The 20,401-nt window shown below is 51.8% G+C and overlaps 1 protein-coding gene across 1 annotated transcript; it reads right to left on the reverse strand.

The window, feature by feature from the left end:
* Nucleotides 1-2,870: 2,870 nt before the first annotated feature.
* On the reverse strand, nt 2,871-16,605 carry Capn10 (calpain 10). The gene is made up of 12 exons (XM_052192829.1): nt 16,280-16,605; nt 12,687-12,818; nt 11,258-11,454; nt 10,295-10,512; nt 8,217-8,358; nt 7,367-7,533; nt 6,861-7,123; nt 5,879-6,081; nt 5,482-5,743; nt 3,837-4,036; nt 3,555-3,600; nt 2,871-3,307 (listed from the first exon to the last, which is right to left on the reverse strand). Exons 1-12 carry the CDS (start codon nt 16,418-16,420, stop codon nt 3,278-3,280), a joined length of 2,001 nt encoding a protein of 666 aa, XP_052048789.1. The 5' UTR covers nt 16,421-16,605; the 3' UTR covers nt 2,871-3,277.
* Between the last annotated feature and the right edge of the window lie 3,796 nt (nt 16,606-20,401).

The following is a 20,401-nucleotide window of genomic DNA, read 5'->3' on the forward strand; positions in this document are numbered from 1 at the left end:
GCTTTTACGCACTACCCTGGAACAGGAAGTAGTGCTGAGAAGGGGCTGGGCTAGTAGAGGGGCCAAAGTCTCTTAGGAAGGAGACATTCTCACACAAACACACCCAACCCGCCCGTCAGGATCGGCCAGGTCCACCTTCATCCCTTCCCTGCCACCAGAGAGAGATAGAGTCTGCTCAGCAGACAGGTTGCCGCTCTGAACATCGGGGGAGACAAGCCCCGCTGAGAAGTCTCAGCTCTTCCCAGAGACCTGTAGTTCCCACCAGGGCTGCTTTATATATGGCTTATAAACAATAGAGACTCATCTGACATGTCTGGAGGCCACAAGTCCAAAAGCAAGGTCGTGGAGACCCAGTGGCTGGTTCATGCCTGGCTATCTTGCTGCTGCCTCATATGGTGGGAAACGTAAGAGGACCCTCTAGGGTCCTGTCTATAGACACAGTATTAGCTACTTTTCTCATTGCTATGACAAAATACCTGATTAAAACAATTAACGGAAGGGTGGGTTTATTTTGGTTCATGTAATGTAGTCCACCGTGACGGGAAGGACAATGGCACGCAAAGAGCTGGCCACACAGCACCCACAGGCAGGAAGCAGAGACAGATTCTGGTCTTCTGCTTGGTGTCTTTTTATCCACTTGGGTCCCCAGCCCAGACCGTGCTCCCACCCCATTCAGCATGGCTCTGCTTACTTTAGTTAACCTTCTGAAAACGGACACACTCTTGGTGTTATTGGGTGGCTCAAGTTCCTGTCAGGTTGACAACCAAGATCCTGACAAGCCCTCATGCCTGCTCCCACCCTAGTTAAGCTAGTCCTGCAGACTAGGTGACAGTGGGAACCATGGGCTACTATAGGGCTTGGCATACCAAGAGTGGTGAGCTCTTGACCCTACCACCACACACACTGAAACCCCTCGTATGATCTCCACCTGGGTCCTAAACACCTTCCCAAGGTGTCAACTTGGGGAGGGCAGACTTTCAGAGCTTGGTGGTGCCCAGGGCTTTGGAGTGCCACTTCTTGGCAGCCCTAGACCCTTCTCGGTGTCCACAGTGGTTTATCTCACTCTTCAAAACCAGGGCTGCCCTGAGAAGCAACAGCCTGGTGCCCAGTCCTTAGACCGTGGAAGGCAGGGTCTAGTTGGAATGGCCCCATTATCCTAAAGGGTAACCCATAGATCAACTGCACCTCCTGGAGGCCAATGGGGTGATCCACATCCAAGAGCAATAGCCTAGTTCTATGGCAGGCCTCAAAAGGCCTTCAGGAGCCATGGCAAACTGGCAGGTGGTGACACTGGTGAAGATGTACAGTGCTGTGGAATTCAGGGCAAGGCTGTCAGGATCCAGCTGCCTCCAAGCCCTCAGCAGATCCCCAATGCCTCAGCTGGGAAAAGCCCACTTCATAGAGACTTAGATATGTTCCTTGGGCAGCCTGAAGGGACAGGCATTTTAAGGACCTTTCCTGTAAGCTGTAAGGTAGGGTATCCTTCCTCAGTCTTCCTAAGATGTTACTGGAGCTACTACCAAAACAGACACTGTTGAGAGGGGAAGGGACAGTGAATAGTAAACATGTTAGCTCAGTGGACCCTGGGAAGGGCTGCTGTGGTAGTTCACCAGGTCCTTAGGGTCTTCCTTAGCTGGGAGGCAGCCTTGCACCAGCAACAGAGTGGGGCAGAATCCAAAGACAAGGGGTTTTGGCTACCATCCTTCTAAAGACCCTAAATGCACAGTTGGGGCTGCCCAAGTGTCTTCTAGTGAGAGAGTTCTGTTTCTACCCAAATAAGCTGCCCCAGATCCTGTTCTGCTGTGTACTTCTAGAAAAGACTTTTTTTCAGTCTTAAAAAAAAAAAAAAAGCAAAAACTTAGGCTGTGGGACTGGATTACTAAGTACCCAGGAAGAGCAATGGTTTGTCACAGGTAATGGGGGACAGCAAGCCCTGTCTAGTACAACTGCTACTTGCCCTGCTGTTGAATAAGCACGCATAGGAGGGGATGGTGGTGGGCTCAGCACTGTAGCTGGAGACGAGGTCGGTCCAAGATGACAGGGATGGATGACTTGGGAGCAGCTACAGACTGGAAAGTAGTTGCGGTCAGCTCGAGGGAAGCCCTCGATGGTTATTTTCAAAGGAAAGACCAGGTCACACTCTGTCATGCCCTCAGGCCAGCTCTGACCCTAGTGAAGCTGGTTCTGCAGCACAGGTGAAAACTACAGGGCTCAATACCACAGGTTGTAGGATCCAGTTCCAAAAGATAAGCCAGGTGAGAGCCCTTGTCAAAAATAGCTGTCCTAGGACATTAGAGTTCATTAACAGAGGCGATGTAGAGGGCCATCGGCCAGACATCTGACCAAGCCAGTCGTGGATGGAGAAGGTGGCACCTCAATGCAGAGGTCACCCTTGCTGCCCACATCAGTGTGACCACAGGCACCCAGAAACTGTAAACCTCTCCTCCATGGCTGTGTACTGGGCAGGGGGCCATTCAGACATCTGACAGGCCTGTCACAGTAGGACACAAGAGTGGCACTAACAGTCCAGCAAAGGTCAGCTTGTGCAAGCGGAGGAGACCTACCCACTGCAGTCACGCTGATGCCAACCGCCTAACTGGGACTGATTTATAGAAATGATTGATAGATACCCTTAGCACATCACTGAGATTCAATGTCACAGTCCCCGTGAGACTGCAGTTCAGGAAGGCCAAATAGGATGGCAAAACTGTCACTGCCAGGATCTTGTTTCCCATCCTGCCTCTCCCAGAGCCCGGGCCGCCCTCACCCGTCCTGCATCCCTCTCAGCACCCATCCTGGCACCCATCCAGTTGCAGCTGGCTACTAAAATGTTAATTTGGCCTTGGGCTTTTTGGAAGAAGACCAATTCATAAATTATTCATGTTTATTTACAAAGTCACATTCCAAAAATATTTCAAGTAATAAATAGTTTTTAGCATTTGTCACAATCTGCCTGCCTGGTGTAAGGCTTCCAAAGTCAAGAAGGGGATGTGGCTTCTGCAAAGCCTTCTTCCACAGCAAACCCGAGACCCAGGAATCTCCTGGCCTCCACTGAGGAATGAAGACACCACTGGGGAGTCCAAGCCCCACCCTGCAGCACCCACTGGACCCCGAGATGTCTTCAGCACAAGACAAAGCACCCTATTTTAGCCCCAAGATCCACAGCCAGCCCCCAGAGCTGCCGAGAAGCCTGGCTCCGGACTAGCTGGGGATGCGCCTGGATGCTGGGCGCAGGGGTAGCTGCCACTCTGGCCACGGCCAGCACCAGGTTCTTGTGTCAGGCTTTCATCACTGCCATGAAGGAGACCTGCAGGGGAGAAGGGACGGTTGGGTCCTGCCCTCTGCTCCCCACTGTCCTTCCAAACACCACCTGAGAATGACACAGCCCAGCTCCCAGGGCTATCGGGTGGCTCTTTATGAGGGTGTCACAGCACCATTTATCCCAGAGGCCACTTACAGCAAGGCTCCTGGGAGGAGGGTGAGGGAATGAAGACCCAGCCCGCCAAGCGGACGTGGACAGGAAAGCCAAGCAAGCAAGGGTGCCGCATACAAACCTCCTGCAGCAGCTGGCCCAGCATCTCCTGGCTGTGAATGGACTGCCTGTGGAGAGAATGTCTGGTCATCTCCCAAAACTGCCTTACAGACCTCCCACCAGACCCAGGCCCTACCCCCAGGCTTAGACCAGCAGGAGTCTCAAAGCCCACAGGCCTACCTCTTGGCTTTGCTAGAAAGGCAGGAGCCTGGACATGCAGGCCAAGCACAAGGCTCATATGGAAGAAAGAGTTACAATGCTGGGGACGCTGACCCCTGCTGGCCTCCAAGGCCTGGAGACCTACCTGTCTATTCTGGTTGCTATGGTCACTGTGAAGGTACCCTCTGTATCTGGCAGGTAGGTGGAGGGAACAATCCTGTAGTTCCCCGCAGAAAGGAGGCAGAGGCGGCTCACTTCCTGGGCATAGCAATGTGGCACACAGCTTAGCAGTGGCTCCTGGAGCAGCAGTGAACATGCGTCCTGGTTCTCCCCATCTGCTGGAACCTGAGCAACAGTGGGACCGGCATGGAGGCCCGTACAGGGTGGCATGGCTTGCTCTCATTCGGCACAGCAGCAGCGGAGAACACTGCCCTGACCCAGCTGGTACACCTGACCTTCTCAGTCCTTGACCTATGGAACCACTGCGCTAAGGAGAAGAGCCACTGGGCCAGGTCACCAGGGTCAGGGCCCTGCAGTGGTACGCAGCCCTGAAGAACATCCCACTTCAGTGGTCAGTTTTACACACACTAACACAAAAGTGCTCAAGAGTACTGGATGGGCCCTGGGCAAGGGCACTCTATTTGGAGTTCCAGGTGACCTCCGTGATTCGAGGAGTCCAACTTTCTGGGATGTACCGACATCCTCAACGGAACTTTCTTAATGAAAAACTCCTGGTCTCTCCCGGCCATGTCACCTGCATTCCAGGTATACATGCCTCCTCCCAGAACTGCGAACCCCGCTGTAGCCTGACACACCCTCTGCCGAGGCTCACGGTGATGTGGCCCAAAGTGGGCACGGCTTCACGGATGGGAAGCCTCATTGTCACTACGAAGTCTGCAGCCCATGACCCTTGACCTCTAGCAGCACTTCTCTCTCCTCTCCCACTTCTCCAGCTGAAACTTTGATCAGTGTGCTCCCCGCCTGCTGGCTGTGAGGCAGAAGTGGTGAAGAGCACCCTGGGGAGACCTGAGACTCACTGAACCCTCCCCATCCACAGCCCGCCTGGCAGGGAAACCAGTGTAAGCAAGCTCCCGGGCCATCACAGAAGCCCCATGCTGAGGCTCCTTAGTGTGGTCTCTCCTCCATTACCTATGGCTGCCCCTGGCTGGCAGCCTCAAAGTACAGTTCCCAGAGCACACGTCTTCAAGTCCTGAGCCAGACTCACAAGAGCTTTGCCTCAACCATCCAAGTATCCGGAATCTTCTGGGCTTGTTGACTGTGGCTGTAGCACCTGACCACCAAGCTGTCCTGCTACTGGCAGTGGCCAAGTACAGGTCTCTCCTTGCTAGCTTGTCCTGGAGTCTATAGCCCTTTCCAACAGAAGCCCACACTCTGCCCAGCTCTACCCGATTCCATTACAGAACAGCTCCAGAGTGGCATGGGAAGGAGGGGCTGTGAGACTGCCCATGGTGACTGCTCCATGTGGTGTGAGTGAGTGAGGCCTCTCCAGTAACTGCCAGGGCCACACCCACCTCAAGGAGAGGCTGGGCTTCTGCCTCAGAAGCCCTGGAGAAGAGCCCAGGTGAGGGATAGGAGGCATGCATGGATGGAATGACCTCAGACAGGGTACTTGGAGGGAGGTGAGCTACCCCAAATGACCCCAGTGAATAGTCTTTGTGAAACAATGCAAGTGAGTCTCTCGTGAGGCCAGCCAGCTGGACCACCAGGCCCAAATGATAGAAGCCAGCCTCTGTGTCACAGTCACAGGCCTCCCCTCGAACCTAACTCACCTGAAAGACATGGAAGCCAATAGGGTGGAGCTGGCTGTCACTGAGTCGGCAGTGTTGCTGCAGGGTGATACGGATGTAGCGGGGACCAGCACCCTCAGGAACGGAGAAGGGGAGGCAGGGATTGCAGGGATAAGAGGCAAAGTTCCTGCTGCCCCCGGCTGTCTGGCCAGCTCTCCAGCAGCCTCGCAAGTGCACAGTCTCCCACTCGCCTGCAGGCAGAGCTGTTCCAGGTGATGCGCCCTTGCTGGCCAGCCTGACGGCGCTGTCAGGATACACACAGAAGGCACTGGCAGCCTGCCCAAGGGACGGCCCAAGGCCCACCCTGGCACTGAGCACACCCTTGCTCTTCCCAGACCTAGCACAGTTGGAGGTGGCCCAGCCAGCACTGGCTCCTCACCTGAGGGAGATCTTCCCAGTGGAGAAGACTCTGAGCAGGAACTGCCCTGGCACATCCTTCAGGAAGGTGCTAGGGACAGCCAGGTAGTAGCCTGGAGAGAGCTCACAATGCAAGTGGATCTCACGATCATATGCATGGCATGCAGTGCCAGCCACTGGGGGTGCAGACAGGACTCTGGGCAGGCTGATCTTCCGTTTCTCTACCTGCATGGATGGAGGCAGGAGGCTGAGGAGAGTCACCCCCATGCACTGGGCTTCTGCCTCCCTGCTCAGCCAAAGCTCCCGGAGACTTCTGACAAATCTAAGCCTATAGACAGCCCACAGCATCCATCCCCTCGAGCTAGGTGAAGATGCCAAAGACCTAGGGCTTCCTTCAGAGGGGCAAAATAGACAAATCTAGAACCATGTTCAAAAAGGCCCATGACCAGTACAGCCTAGGGAATGCTGAAGAAGGTACTTTCCAGTAACTTTTTTTGCAAGAGGAAAGGACCATGACATAGGCCACGCTCACAAAGGGACAATGAACAGTGGTGTGAGTTGTCACATGGTACCAAGATACACAAGATGAAAATATAGCCACTGAGTAAGCAAGAGCAATCCCTGACCTACCTGTTCTAGGAAATAGATATTTGTTTGTAAAACTGTCCAAATATCTCAGACTGACCATTAAATAACCCTATACACGTCCAGGCTGTAATGGGGGAATCAGGAAGGCAGCTGGGGGAGTACACAGGGCAAGCAGCAGCCTAGCATGATGGTAAAACTCTTTCCTCTGGAAGATGGGACTGTAGAGATGAAGCTAGCCTCCACCTCTGCGGTGGGGCGGGCAGACTTTGAATTAGCTGCTTCTGTTGCTGTATCAGAGGCGTCTGACGCCAGAGAACATGGGAAAGGAATCGATAGCCAGGGGTGGGAGCTCCTGGGACTTAAGCCTCCAATATGTCTGCATAACTTTCCACTGCAGGAGCAGCAGATGGCGTTACCTTCCAGATGTGCAGGCCCACAGCCTGGTAGTCTTTGCCTGGAAGGGTCGCTGGGGCAGGACTTGCGCCCACCAGTGCCCGCGCCTGGCCCACCGAGTGCCTCCGGGGTCTCTGAAGGACGGCTACACACACCTCGCTGGGGTCCAGGAGCCGTAACCAGAACTTGGGGTTGCAGGGAAAGCCACTGTTGTTCCGACAGCCTCCTGCTGACTGCCCTGTCACCCAGGCACCAGGCAGTGTCCGCGTATGGCACAGCACCTTCTCTAGTGAGTGGGAGAGCACGCATGTCAGCTCCGAGAGGACCCGCTGGCTCTGCTGTAGCCGCAGGCCGAGGTGAGCATACCGTCTGAGAATCACACCCGCTCCCCTCCTCCAAAACCCCAGTCGGTCGGTCACAGGCAGGACTGTACCCATCCATGGTGGGCCAGCCTCTCTCCTCTATGAGCCTTTCTATAATAAAGGCTCCTGGCTTCATAGAGGAGAGGCCACTCCTGCTGGCGGCCTACCTGTGTAGAGACTCTGTAGGTGGCCAGCCTCAGTGACTGGGTAGCCGATGGTGACCTCATCGAACTCCCTGAGGAACTCCTCTTCCTCCACCCAGAACTCTCCTTCCTGGAGCTGGGCCAGCAGCTCCGACTCCTTAGCTGGCTCCACCTGGCTCCACCCTTCACCTCTGCAGGAAATCTCATTTTAGTGCAAGCTAAAGATGGATTATCAACCAGCAAATAAGGCGGTGGGACCCTGGGGTGGGGGTGGAGGGCCTCGAGTTTTGGCCACACGCTGCACAATAAACTTCTTTGCTAAGTGTCCTATAGAAGGTGCTTTCTATGTGCTGGCTGTCCCTCAGAGCCTCTCTGTCCCAGAGGGACCCCACACCTCAAAGGAGCTGCTGAGTCTGACCCACTGGCCTCTCAGGGAGCTAGCATGCTGAATGGTGTGCTGCTCAGTTTGACGGCCCCAGACCTAGCCTGTGCTCAGAGGGTAGTTGGTATCCAAGAGTCTCAATGCTCCCAGGCCTCAAGGGGACCCTGGCTTAGTTGGGTCTTAAAACTGAGCTGAGGACTTTAGCTGCAGGTCACCCTCAAACCCCTCTCCACTCAACCAAAAGCCTGGCCAGGCATTCCCTATCCCATAGGTACCTAAGGGAAAACCCCATTAAAAAAAAATGGCATGATCCTACTTCTTCCAAGGCTTAGAAAAAGCAAGCACCTTGGGACACCAAGGTCCAGAGTGAGCTTTGCTGCAGGAAGGGCAAGCACCATCCCAGCAGCTGGACATGCCCCAGTGATGAGCCAAGCATGGATGCCCCGGGGTACCAACCCTGCCTCCCACACGCAGCCCGCTCCTGGTACTTACCCCTCTCTCCAGAGGCCCTGCCAACACCGTCGGCCCCAGGGGTTGTGAATTCGCAGCAGGAGGATACCCTGGCCAGTGAGACTCCTGAGCTCCTGCAGATCTGAGATGATGAAGGCATGGAATTCCCCGAGCTCCCTGGCACCTGTGAGAACAGCCCAGTCGTGTGCAAGACCAGCATCACCGTGTCCCCAACCTGAACAGGACACACAGACTCCTGCTTTCTTGCTCGTGGAAGATGCTCCAGGTCTCCATAGCGCTGAGGAGCTCTGTCCCTAAACATAGGGCAGCTACATGCTGTGCTCACCGGCATGCAGTGCTCACCGGTGCAGTGCTCACCGGAATGCTGTGCTCACCGGCATGCTGTGCTCACCGGCATACAGTGCTCACCGGCATGCTGTGCTCACCGGCATGCTGTGCCATGAGGGCTAACAGCCAGGCCCTGGCTCCCTGCCACCAGGGACCGATGCCGCACACAGTGTTCCTTGCTCTGGGCCTCAGTTCTCACCATGGGCAGTGGTCAGTGCAGGGCCAGCTCTCAAGCATGAAACCATCTTACTGTCATGTTGAGGACTGGAGGCCAAGAGGAATTCCACCTGGCCAGAGACCACAGAACAAAGGGCCCTGCCCTGCCGTGGAAGAGAAGAACAGTGCTATCCCAGGAGGGTAGAAGCCAGAAAGAGGGCAGGAAGGCCTATGCGGGCACAGCTCGAGTCCCAAGGACTCTGCAGCTACCATTCTTGGTGTCCCTTTCAGTCCCAGCCCTTGACACTTCAGTGGGTCCCAGAAGCTCTTTGCCAGAGAAAGTTCTCCAAGACTCAAAGTGTCAAGAATCAGCTTCCTCACACTCTGGGACTGACAACACCAACAGGGTCTGATGGCCAATGGCCAGCTCCCACCCTCAGGAGGGAGGCTGGGTGGAGCTGATGGCCAGTAGTGAACACACCCTGTCCTCCCCTTGAATCCCAGGATCTGTCTGAGGATCACACACCAGGGCTTTGTCAACTCTTAGTCGTTGGTCTAGCCAGGATGATTACCAATAAGTTTTGGATTATTTTGATGTTCATATCTTATTCTTTGTGTTTACATGTAGGTATGTGAGGTAGGGGCACATACACATGTGTGTGCAGGCCAGAAGATAGACGTGGTGTAGGGCCTCAGGAGCTGCCCATGTTATTTTTGAGGCGGGTCTCTCAGCAAGCCTCAGGCACCCTCCCATCTCCACCTCCTCAGAGCTGGAATTCCATGTATGCACTGCCATGCCTGGCTTTTTACCGGGGTGCTAAATGTCCGACTTATGTCCTCATGTTGTGCAGTACACACTTTACTGACTGAACCGTCTCCTAACACTATTTCTGAACCTAAGCTATAGCATAAAAATGTATATAGAAAGATATGGCCAGACATGTAATAAGTGACAATGGTCTCAACACTCCACTACTTAAGTTCTAAGCAAGTCTAAAACTCAAGAAAAAAAAAAAACACCACCAAAACCCAAAACAACAACAACAACAACAACAACAACAAAACAAAATGCAGGGGAAAAAAAAAGATCTGAACTATCTAACATTACTGGAGGATCAAGAAAACCACAGCAGGTCCAGCAGTGGAGGGAGAGATTGCAATTTATGTAAAAGTGGTATACGACAAAACCAGAAAAGGCTGCGTTGCATACATTCAGGAAACAACTCCAGACATACACTAAAAGGTTCTAAGTGATTTACAGTAGTTCTGTTCGGGTGAGCTTTTCTTTTCTTTTCTTTATTTTGTACACAAACTTTCCCTTAATATGTCAGTAAGATAAAATGGCTTTGGACTTTGCTTGGTGAGCAGCTGGGGCACAGATGATGGTGTGGTCAATTCAGATGCTGTTCTTGCTACTGCTTCTAAGCTGCCTGTGTGCAGCAGGGGACGCGATGTCGGCCCTGCCTTCCCTACGAGAAAGGACTAGTCTAGGAGAACGAGGGTCACCTGTCTCTGGAGGAGGGATAACAGGAGGACACAAAGCCGAGACAGCCTCTCAAGGACTGATCTCCTTCTCTGTGACAAGCTAACGTGGAGGAGCTGAGCCATAGCTGTACCTGCTCTGGGGCTAAGCACAGAGCAGCTGATGAGACACTGGTCCTTCAGGCGGAGCAGCTGCCGACAGGTTCTGTGCTCCCCAGCGCTGGGCCTGTCCTGCTGGCCGCTGGCTTTCACGACGTCCTTCAGGCTCCACCTTTCTGCCAGGCCTCCAGTGAGATCCACCAGGGCATCTGCCACCTGCCCTGCCCACAGGTGCTCATAGGATCCATGGACCCTGGGGAAGCAATAAGCACAGGTGTATGCTCTTGCCCCTGGGAGCTTCTTCCCTCCTATTCCCACAATCCATCACACCCTGAAGTATCCAACCCACTCCTCACGGCACCTGGATCACCTCTCCGCTTTGTGTCACATCTTCGCCCGCCTATAAATGTCAGCACCTGTTGACAGGTTTTGCAACCCCTGTTTTCTGCCCAGGTTCAGACCTATCCTTCCTCTAGTGTGGGCAGCAAAGGAGCAAAGGGGCAAAGAGGCTCCACTGAAGCTCCAACCCCATGGTCCCAACTCTGACATTTGCCAGCCTTCTGAGTCCTCTGCTCAGACACCTGCCCAGCAGGTGCAGCAAGATGCACACCCCACGTGGAAGGGACTGTCAGGAGAGCAGGGCTGGAGCAAGCAAGGGCTGTTCCACACCAGGCTCCCTGCTCCCCTGCAACGGGGCAACAGACTATTAGTGCAGACTGTCTGGAAACACATATGAGGGCATCTTTGCACTGGGCCTGAGGAATGAGAGGACCTTTGTGTGGAGTGCTGGGAAATACGGGAAGGGAGTGAGTGGGCAGGGAGGACAAGTCATAGTCCTAAAAGCAGAGTGTCCGTGCCAGGACCACAGGAATGGCTGCCAGACCCTGAGGAATGTATAGGACTGTGCAGCTCAGGAGAGATGAGAGGGGCCTCTGGAGACAATCTGGTGCTGAGGCCACCCAGCCTGCATGACCCTGTCACTTCCGTATCATACATACTTAGCATAGGCCTTTTCCAGTAAGGGAAGCCAGAACACATCCTCTCTCTGGCACCGGGAAAAGCAGAGTCTCCCGGCAAGACAAGGCAGACGGTCATCTATGGTCACTTCCTCCCAGCGTCCAAACTGCCAAATTCGACAGGTGAAGAGGCCTCGGTATTTCTGGTCAGACCAGCCTGGCTGTCCTGGAGGGAAGACCTAACACACAGGAGAGGCCAGACAGACAGCATGAGGTCAGCATCAGCATGGTCTTCAGCATCCCAGCGGGGCAGCCTCCACAGAAGCACTGCAGACACTTGAGGGGCCACCCGAGAGCCACCGTCACCAGTGCTCCTCAGTGTCCTAACCCGGTAGGTAGCCTTGACAGCAGCTCTATGAGCACCTGCTAAGTGCAAAGGGCTCTGCTCTATTGGACGTCACATCTGTATGTCCCCGTCACACTAAACGCAACCACTAGACACAAAGTCCAGATTTTCATATAAATAACTCATGTCCCCAAAGCTTATAGCCAACAACGTTTTACTGTCCCAAATAAGCATTTGACCTAAATCCAAAGCGTTGGCAGACAGGAGTAACCCAATTTTTTTTTTTTGGTTTGATTTTTAGAGACAGGGTTTCTCAGTGTAGCTTGAGCTGTTCTGGAACTCACTCTGTAGACCAGGCTGGCCTTGAACTCAGAGATCCACCAAAGGCATGTACCACCACACCTGGCTTTCATAACCTACCGGCCTAATAGCTCTTCCTGTTTCTCAAAGCCAAGTGCCCAGAACTGGCCAGTCACTGGCCAGCTCCACCCATCACTGCTTCCGTCAATAGCCAAGGGCAGACTCTGCACTAGGGAGACTCGGGGTGGTGCTGGCTCCAACACAGGACACACAGGAACTATGATGACGATGGCATCAGTGCCTTCCTTTACAGAAATGTTAGATGCCAACAAGGCTGTGCGGGGAGGTAACAGCAGGGACAAGCTTAGCCGGGCTCGGGACACCAGAGAGTCACCATGGGTTACCCGCCTCAGTGCTGTTGCCTTAGCAGAAAACACTGAGCAGTGAGCTGACCTAAACTATGCAGCACTGCATATCAGAAGATAGCTTCAATCATCTTTTCTCTGTTGGTATTTAAAAATCTATGTATGAAAAAATAAAAATAGAAAGAAATCAATCAAGTAAAAAAAAAAAAATTCCAAAGAGAGACACAAGATGCCTCTGCTGACCGTTCTACCTGCTGGGTTGGCCTGGTTTTGTGTCCCAAATGTGTGGGTGGCTCCGGTCTGGTGGACAGGGCGCACCTGGGTCACTATCTTGGTGTCCTAACCTTTCCTACCACCTGTGCAGACACAAATGTGCTGCAGAAGGCCCCGCTTTTGGAAGAACTTCCTGCACTGTGCACATAGAAAGGAGTGAGTGGGAAGGAGTCTGAGGCGCCTGTACCTGGTCCAGGAGGTGTCGACTCTTCTGCAGGGCAGCGCAGGCGCACAGGAACCAGCAATCCCCCAGCAGCCCTTGCTTCACCTGTCCTTCCCATGGGTTATCTGGAAACAGCTGAGGTGTGGCACAAATTTCCTGAAATCAAGCCATCCAGAGTTAGCTCACGCCTATGGCTCTCCTCAAGCTAAGAGGCACGGACCCAGGACAGGCTCTAGAGCCACCTTCTCGGTATCTGAGCTCCCAGCGCAGATGGCAGGGGAAGCTGCTCCCTTTGCTACCGTTCTCCCATGGCAAGACCTCAATTCCAGAGGATCCTTTTAAATGAGCTTAGAAATCAGCTCTACTCTATAAATTTATGGTGACAAATATCAAACGGGCCCTTTGCACTGTAGAAAGTCTACTGTGTGTCTAGCAGGTTCAATTCCCCACATACCTCCCGCCTTGTCTCTCTCTTCTCACTCCCCTGCCCAAACACCTCAGCTACCAACCCGCCCTTTTGCTTCATATAAGCCACTGGCCACCAGCCCACCTTCTGCTCCCTCCCATGCCAGCGTGCTAGTGGGCTAGAAATCTCCCATCTTTAATAGCTAGCAGCACTGCAGTCCCTTCCGAGGCTCCTCCCTTCATTGACGGCTTCTCGGAGAAATTACCAATCTTACTTGCTCTTCCCTTCACTCTCAAGTCAATCATCCCCTGTACGTCAATCATCCCCAATTTCACCTGTGTGATGTCAGACATAACAGCCATGTCTTCTCCTTCCGTAATGTTCATGCCTGTCCCCAGACTCTCAAGGGCATGGGCGCTCCCGAATGCCACACTCCTCTGGCACTCTCCCGTCACTGCCTGCTGCACCTCACCTGTTGCTGCCTCCTGACAGGGTGCTCACATGCACATTTTCACATTAAGGCTCAAGGCCCTTCCTCTACCCTTCCCTCCAGATCCTGTGGCTCTTCCAAGCTGGACTGGAACCCCCTCTCCCAGCTACCGTGCTCTTCCCGAGCTTCTCACCACAACTCCACCTGGACAAGGGAGGAAAAGCAGGCGCTGCCCAGGACCACCGCCCATCTAGCACTCTGCCAGGAAGCAAGAACTCATTCTTTCTTTTTCTTTTTCATCTATTTATAAATCATGTGTGCTTGCCTGTAACAGTGTGAATATGGAGGTCAGAGGCTAACTTACCGGAATGGGTTTTCTCTTTCCATCATGTGGTCCGACACTTAGGTCATTAAGCGTGTTAGTAAATAATTTACCTCCTGCTCAGCACAGAGCCATTTCTTTTTTTCTTTCTTTCTTTCTTTCTTTCTTTCTTTCTTTCTTTCTTTCTTTCTTTCTTTCTTTTCTTTTCTTTTCTTTTTTTTTTTTTTTTGGTTTTTTTAGATTTTTGGTTTTTTCGAGACAGGGTTTCTGGCTGTCCTGGAACTCACTCTGTAGACCAGGCTGGCCTCAAACTCAGAAATCCGCCTGCCTCTGCCTCCCAGAGTGCTGGGATTAAAGGTGTGCACCACCACCGCCCGGCAGCAGGGCCATTTCAGTAGCCCAAGAAATCACTCTTGATTCCTGCTTTGGCTTCTACTTCAAATAGCCACTCCTTCCGAAGTATTCGCAAAGCTGTCTACTGCCAGGCTCATCCGCCCAGTGGCCAGGCTAACCTGAACAGCATGGACGTCTAGCACCACTGAAAGGGCAGCCCCCATCTTGCCCTGTCCATCATCTCCCTCCCGGGAGTGAGCTTCTTTTCCACTGTTCTTCTTCTGTCTTGTTTCCTACTGTGGCTACAATAACAAATAGATTCACTCACATGGCTACAATATAATCAGTAAGTGTTGAAAAGAACAAAAGGATACTATCCTACTGTTGCTACAATTACAAACAGATACACTCACATGGCTACAATATAATTAGTAAGTATTGAAAATAACAAAAGGATACTATCCTACTGTTGCTACAATTACAAACAGATACACTCACATGGCTACTATATAATTAGTAAGTATTGAAAAGAACAAAAGGATACTATCCTGTGTCCTAGTAACCAAAGAGCAGTTTCAAAAAACTCACTCCTTAATTGAAAACCCTCCACAGGTCTCTCCTGACACCTAAAACATATAGCCCATTTGTATGCTATGTGTGAGTGTGTTGCTTGAATCTGTGTCTGGGTCTCCATGTGCCTGTAGTGCCCTCAGAGGCCAGAAGAGTGCACTGGATTCCCTCAGACTAGACATACAAATGGCTGTGTGCCACCACATGAAATCCATTAAAAAAAAATTATTCACTTTATAACCTAATATCAGCCCTTCCTCTCCTCCCAGTTCTCCCTTACAGAAGTCCCCTCCCTACTCAACATTCCTCTTCAGAGAAGGCAAAGCCCACTGGGGTGCCACGCCCCACACTCAACACACACAACTGCCTCACACCCCACCCCTGCACATCAAATCGCAGTGGGACTGGGTGCATCCTCTGAAACCTCCTTTTTAAGCAAAAAAACAAAAACAAAAACAAAACAAACCCCCTCAACTCCAAGGGTATGGCCAACTGGGCTCTTTCTCCCCCTTGCCTCTCAGAGCTGCTCAAGAAAGCCAGGATGCTCATTTGGAGCCACTGTGCTACGCAGTTCAGGCTGCACAAGGACTGGAGCCCAGCCAGTTGTCACGGTTAGCACGACATGCAAGTGGGACAGGCAGTTCCCCGGGGTAGTCTTTTAGCTGATAAGCTACTTCTAAAAAACACCAACAAAAGCACTTGGCCCGAGCATCCATTCACTTGAGCTGCACCAAGGCTGAAACAACTCCTACCATAGCCTTTCTGCCTATGAGGGGGTAACATTGCTGTGAGTTGCATTATCTGTGTGGACACTGCAATTGACCAAGATGGATGGAGGCTAGATAGAAGCAAGAATGTGGGAACTGTGCTTGTTATAAAGCCAGTTGTTGTACCAGCTCTTAACTCAGCACCACCCTGAAGCTCCTGGTTAATAAAATAGATTTGCTCCTGCAACTAAAACTGTGCAATTGAATAATTTGCAATAAAGTGACCAGTCGACCCCGAAACGACTGGTTGGTGACTAGATCTTTTCTATCTATTTAACCATACAGAGTTCCACCTGCCTGTACCATTTAAGGGAGCCCTGAAAAGCAGCCCCTTAGGTTTTACCAATTGTTAAGCACAACACTCCCTGTGTTCCGTGCTACCTTTTGGTGTTCCTAACCCAAAGCCAAAAGCTACTAGAAGAAATATAAGCGAGGTGCAACGCCAAGTGTGATCAATAGGCTGAATTGCACCCAACAAAACTTAGGTGGTGGGATAGGGCTGGAAATCCTGCTTCTAATCCCTTCTTCATATCAAAACAACTCCCTACTACCTGACTTTGGGTAAGAGTATATTTTTAGTAGAAACCCCAAATTAACATCTAAAAGACAAGCCGTTCGATTGCTCCTCCGGTCCTCCAGAATTAGAGATAACTACCTCATTTGAATTCTCAGGGTTGGCTATCACCTTTTCTGAATAGGCGTGAAGGCGAGGTCCAGCTAACCCTGGAGTTCACCTCCGTGAAAAAAACGTATACACAGCACCCGCCCATGCGAGAGACCCCGCTGCACCTGGGGCCGTCTCCATGTGATGTCCTCCCGAAACTGGGCCAGAGGCGTGGACAAGTTGTAAAAGAGCGAGGAGTCCGAGGCGGGGAATGCGGCGTCCCGGAAGAGCTCCCGCGCCGGCGTCTCGGCCCGGACCGCCCGCATCTTCGGCGCCCTGAGCTCCCATCTGCGGCCCGTGGACTCGGTCGCCGCCCGGGAGCGAGTGCACGGCCTTCGCTGCAAACCCGGTCAGTCTAGCCCTCGAGACCTACTGGTGCAGAGCTGCCTAGAGCCTCAAGGTCCGTTGTCTAGGTAACCCGGCTGGAGCCAATCAGGCGCCGTGCTTGAGTCATGTGACAGAGCTGCCTAATTACGCACGGGCTTCAGCTCGGAGCGGTGCAGGACTCGTAGGTTCTGCTCTCGCGAGAGGGCGTGGTCTCCTTTTTTTTTTTTTTTTTTTTTTTTTTTTTTTTTGCTAGCAGGGCGGTGCTAGCCTGGTATCTGTCTGCTTTAATTCTCGGACAACGCAGCTGTAGCCATTTGAACGCGAAGTCTAAGGGACCACGGGAAGCTTAAAAGTCACTTTGGTTGAGGTCGCTTTGCCAATGCTATCTCAGCCTGCAGCGCCGTTCCCAGCATACATTTCTGATCACAGGCGTTGTCTACTTCCCAGCATGCTTCGCTCTTTCCGGTGTGAGGCAGGAACTTAGCATACGGGTGGTTCTTCCCTGTTTTATGAAAGAGTCAGTGGGGAAGTGACCCAGCAGATCCCGTTGTCGCGGTTCTGTTTGTGTTGACCTGGAGAGAGATGTCACTGGGGTTGTAACTTGCTGGGCTAGGGCATTTGTCTCAAAACAATTGGGCATTGGACGTTCTGGATCCTAAACAGGGTCAGGAATACGGCTGGAGCATTTCTTGAACCCCTAAATGGCCAGGCTATGGTTTTGTTGACTGGATGATGACCTGGACTTGCGGTTCTGGGACCTGCTTTTCCAGTTCCCAGGAAGGACGCAACCAGCCAGGGGCTGGTCTCTGTTCCTTTTCCAGCTGTATTCATCAAGACTAGAGGCTTCATACGTTGTAGACTGCTGTTTGCCACCTGTTAAAGCTGCTCTGATTATTTTTTTTTCTTTCTCTGGGCCTCCTTTTTCTCATTCTTGGATAAAAGGTAGTCAAAGGAAATGCGGTTTGTGCAGTTAAGTAGGTCAAGTATCCATTGCCGAAAGAGGAACAACCAGGTCAAGCTCTTACCCTTAACCTGCTGCAACCTGCTGCTTCGGAGCCTAGACGGTTGCTCCTTCTTCCAGTGAGGGGCCGTCCTGCTTCTGCGTCAGGAGCAATTACTGCTGTGGCATCACACAGCGACCTTGGCTCCACTCAGGCCTCAGCGCCATGATTTGAGGTGCAAGACACCTCAAAATATTGAGGTTGTAAAAAAGGAGTAGTCACATAGCCCATCATCTCTTTGGAATGCTTTTTCATTTAGTACTTAATGTTGACTCAGGTGACTGACTAGCAGGCTGAAAGCTTTACTATAGTTGAATCATTAAGAGCCTGGACTCCGGCTGGAGAGATGGCTCAGCGGTTAAGAGCACTGACTGCTCTTCCAGAGGTCCTGAGTTCAAATCCTAGCAACCACTTGAGATCTAATGCCCTATTCTGGAGTGTCTGAAGATAGCTACAGTGTACTCACATATAATAAGTAAATAAATCTTTAAAAAAAGGGGGGGGGAACCTGGACTCGGTTTTCCTTGAATAATTATGACAAGTTATCCCCAGCTCAAGAGTTGTGCACAACTGGTTCACCCCCAGAAGTCTCACAGGAGGGTTAGCTCAGGAGAACATCTCCCTAAGGCCACATATATATCCAGGGCTGGGCCACAGGGCAGAGCCTGGCCTCCAGAATCTGGAAGGAAAAGCTTCTGAGTGTTCCTGTTGCTGTAATGAAACATCATGACCAAAGCAACTTGGGGGAGAAAATGGTTTATTTTGCTCATAGTTCCATCTGAGGGTGGGTGTGCTGTTTCCCAGCTTCCTTTCCATGGCTTGTTCAGTCTGCTTTCTTATAGGACCTAGGACCAGAGCAGAGATGGTACCACCTACAATGGGATGGCCCACCACCTTTGATCACCGGTTAAGAAAATGTCCTACAGCATTAAGAAAATGTCTTGCAGCTGGATCTTGTGGAGGCATTTTCTCAATTGAGGCTTCTTCCTCTCTGATGACTCTTTAACTGTGTCAAGTTGGCATAAAACTAGTCAGCATTGACAGGAAGCAGCCGATGCTGACTAGACAGAAGCCTAGGCCTGCAGGGTAGTTGTACTTTAGTCAGAGTTGGTGTTGGGGCAGCTTACCAACCCTCATTCCAGAACCCTATGACCTGCTTTCTTTTTAGTATGTAGCTGTACTGACTGGTTTTGTGTGTCTACTTGACACAAGTTGGAATTGTCACAGAGAAAGGAATCCTCCCTTGAGGAAGTGCCTCCATGAGATCCAGCTGTAAGGCATTTTCTCAATTAGTGATCTAGGGGGGAGGGCCCATTGTGGGTGGTGCCATCCCTGGGCTGGTAGTCCTGGGTTCTATAAGAGCAAGCTGAGCAAGCCAGGGGAAGCAAGCCAGTAAGAAACATGGCTTCTCCATGGCCTCTGCATCAGCTCCTGCCTCCAGGTTCCTATCCTGTGTAAGTTCCAGTCCTGATTTCCTTTGATAATGAACAGAAAAGCTGAATAAACCCTTTCCTCACCAACTTGTATCTTGGTCATGATGTTTTGTGCAGGAATAAAAACCCTGACTAAGACAGTAGCCTGGCTCCCGAAGCCAATCTGGAAAGGGCCTTTTCCCTCCCAGCCCATCTCCATCTCTGAGCGTAGATCCTAAGGTAACAAGAAGAACCAGTAGTAGTCTAGGTGGATAGATGGAAAGGAGTGTGAAGCCAGCTGGCTCTGGGCACAGGTGCTCACAAGTGAGGCACTTAAAGTCTGAGCCCTAACTGGCTGTGGTGGAATACCTATAATCCCAATATTCGGGAGACAAGAGTTGATGGGATTGTGGGGCCAGCCTGGGCCACACAGCAAGAACCTATCTCAAAATAACAAAAACTTATCAGCCAGAGGTTCTTCATGCAAGGAACCCATGAGCTGCCAGCTCATGTCCCAGGATCATGCGAGACTCCTTCACTACACATTGATTGATGTCCAGCATCACTCCAACCTCCAGTGGGAAGCGGGATGGAAGCCCTTTGCACGCCCATGGCTGTCTTGGAGCCCTTTGAAAGCTGAGCCCTCCTTGTTGCCTGCTCCGGTCTTTCGAGGCCATGTTCCCGACTTCCTCAGGAGATCCTCTTCTGACTGTTGAGTGGTCACAGCCTAGCATTTCTCTTGACAGTCACACATTCCTCATGGAGATGCAGAGATGAAAACAGGGTCAGCTTTCAGGTTACCAAGTTATGTGGAGGTGGCAGTGGAGAATAAGAAGTAAACTCAGCTTTAGAGAGGAGTGAACTGAGGTGTCCTCGGTGAAGGGACAGGTAGCAGCTGCCAGAGAAGACGATGAGAACCAAGAGTGTAGTCTTTGGTAGACTGCCGTGCTTGCTGGGGGCCACTGCATGGCTTCTATCTCTTAGAATAACACTGGTTTCGGTTCTTTGTTTTCCGCTAAAGTTATCTAGGGATTCTGACCTCTTCCTAGCTCTGAGGTCATAAGTTCAGAAAGGAGGGCGTGCCCTAGATAACAGTGAAACAGTAGTTGGGGTAGATGATGGCTTCAGTGGTTAAAGTGCTTGTCGCCAAAGTTTGAGGACCTAAATTCTATTCCTAGCATCCACATATAAACCTGAACATGATAACATGTTAGGTTTCTATTGCTGTGAAGAGACACTATGACCACAACAGCTCTTATAAAGGAAAAACATTTACTTGGGGCTGGCTGGCAGTTGAGAGCCTTAGTCTGTTATCATCGTGGTGGGAACCATAGTGTCATGCAGGCAGACACGGTTCTGGAGAGGAAACTGAGGTCTACATCTGTGTCCACAGGCAGCACGAAGAGAGACACTGGGCCTAGTTTGAGCATCTGAAATCTTAAAGCTCACCCCTAGTTACATACTTCCTCCAATAAGGTGACACCTACTCCGACAAGGCCTAATAGTG

The sequence above is a fragment of the Apodemus sylvaticus genome, chromosome 9 (assembly GCF_947179515.1).
Source record: "Apodemus sylvaticus chromosome 9, mApoSyl1.1, whole genome shotgun sequence".
Taxonomy (NCBI): Eukaryota; Metazoa; Chordata; class Mammalia; order Rodentia; family Muridae; genus Apodemus; species Apodemus sylvaticus.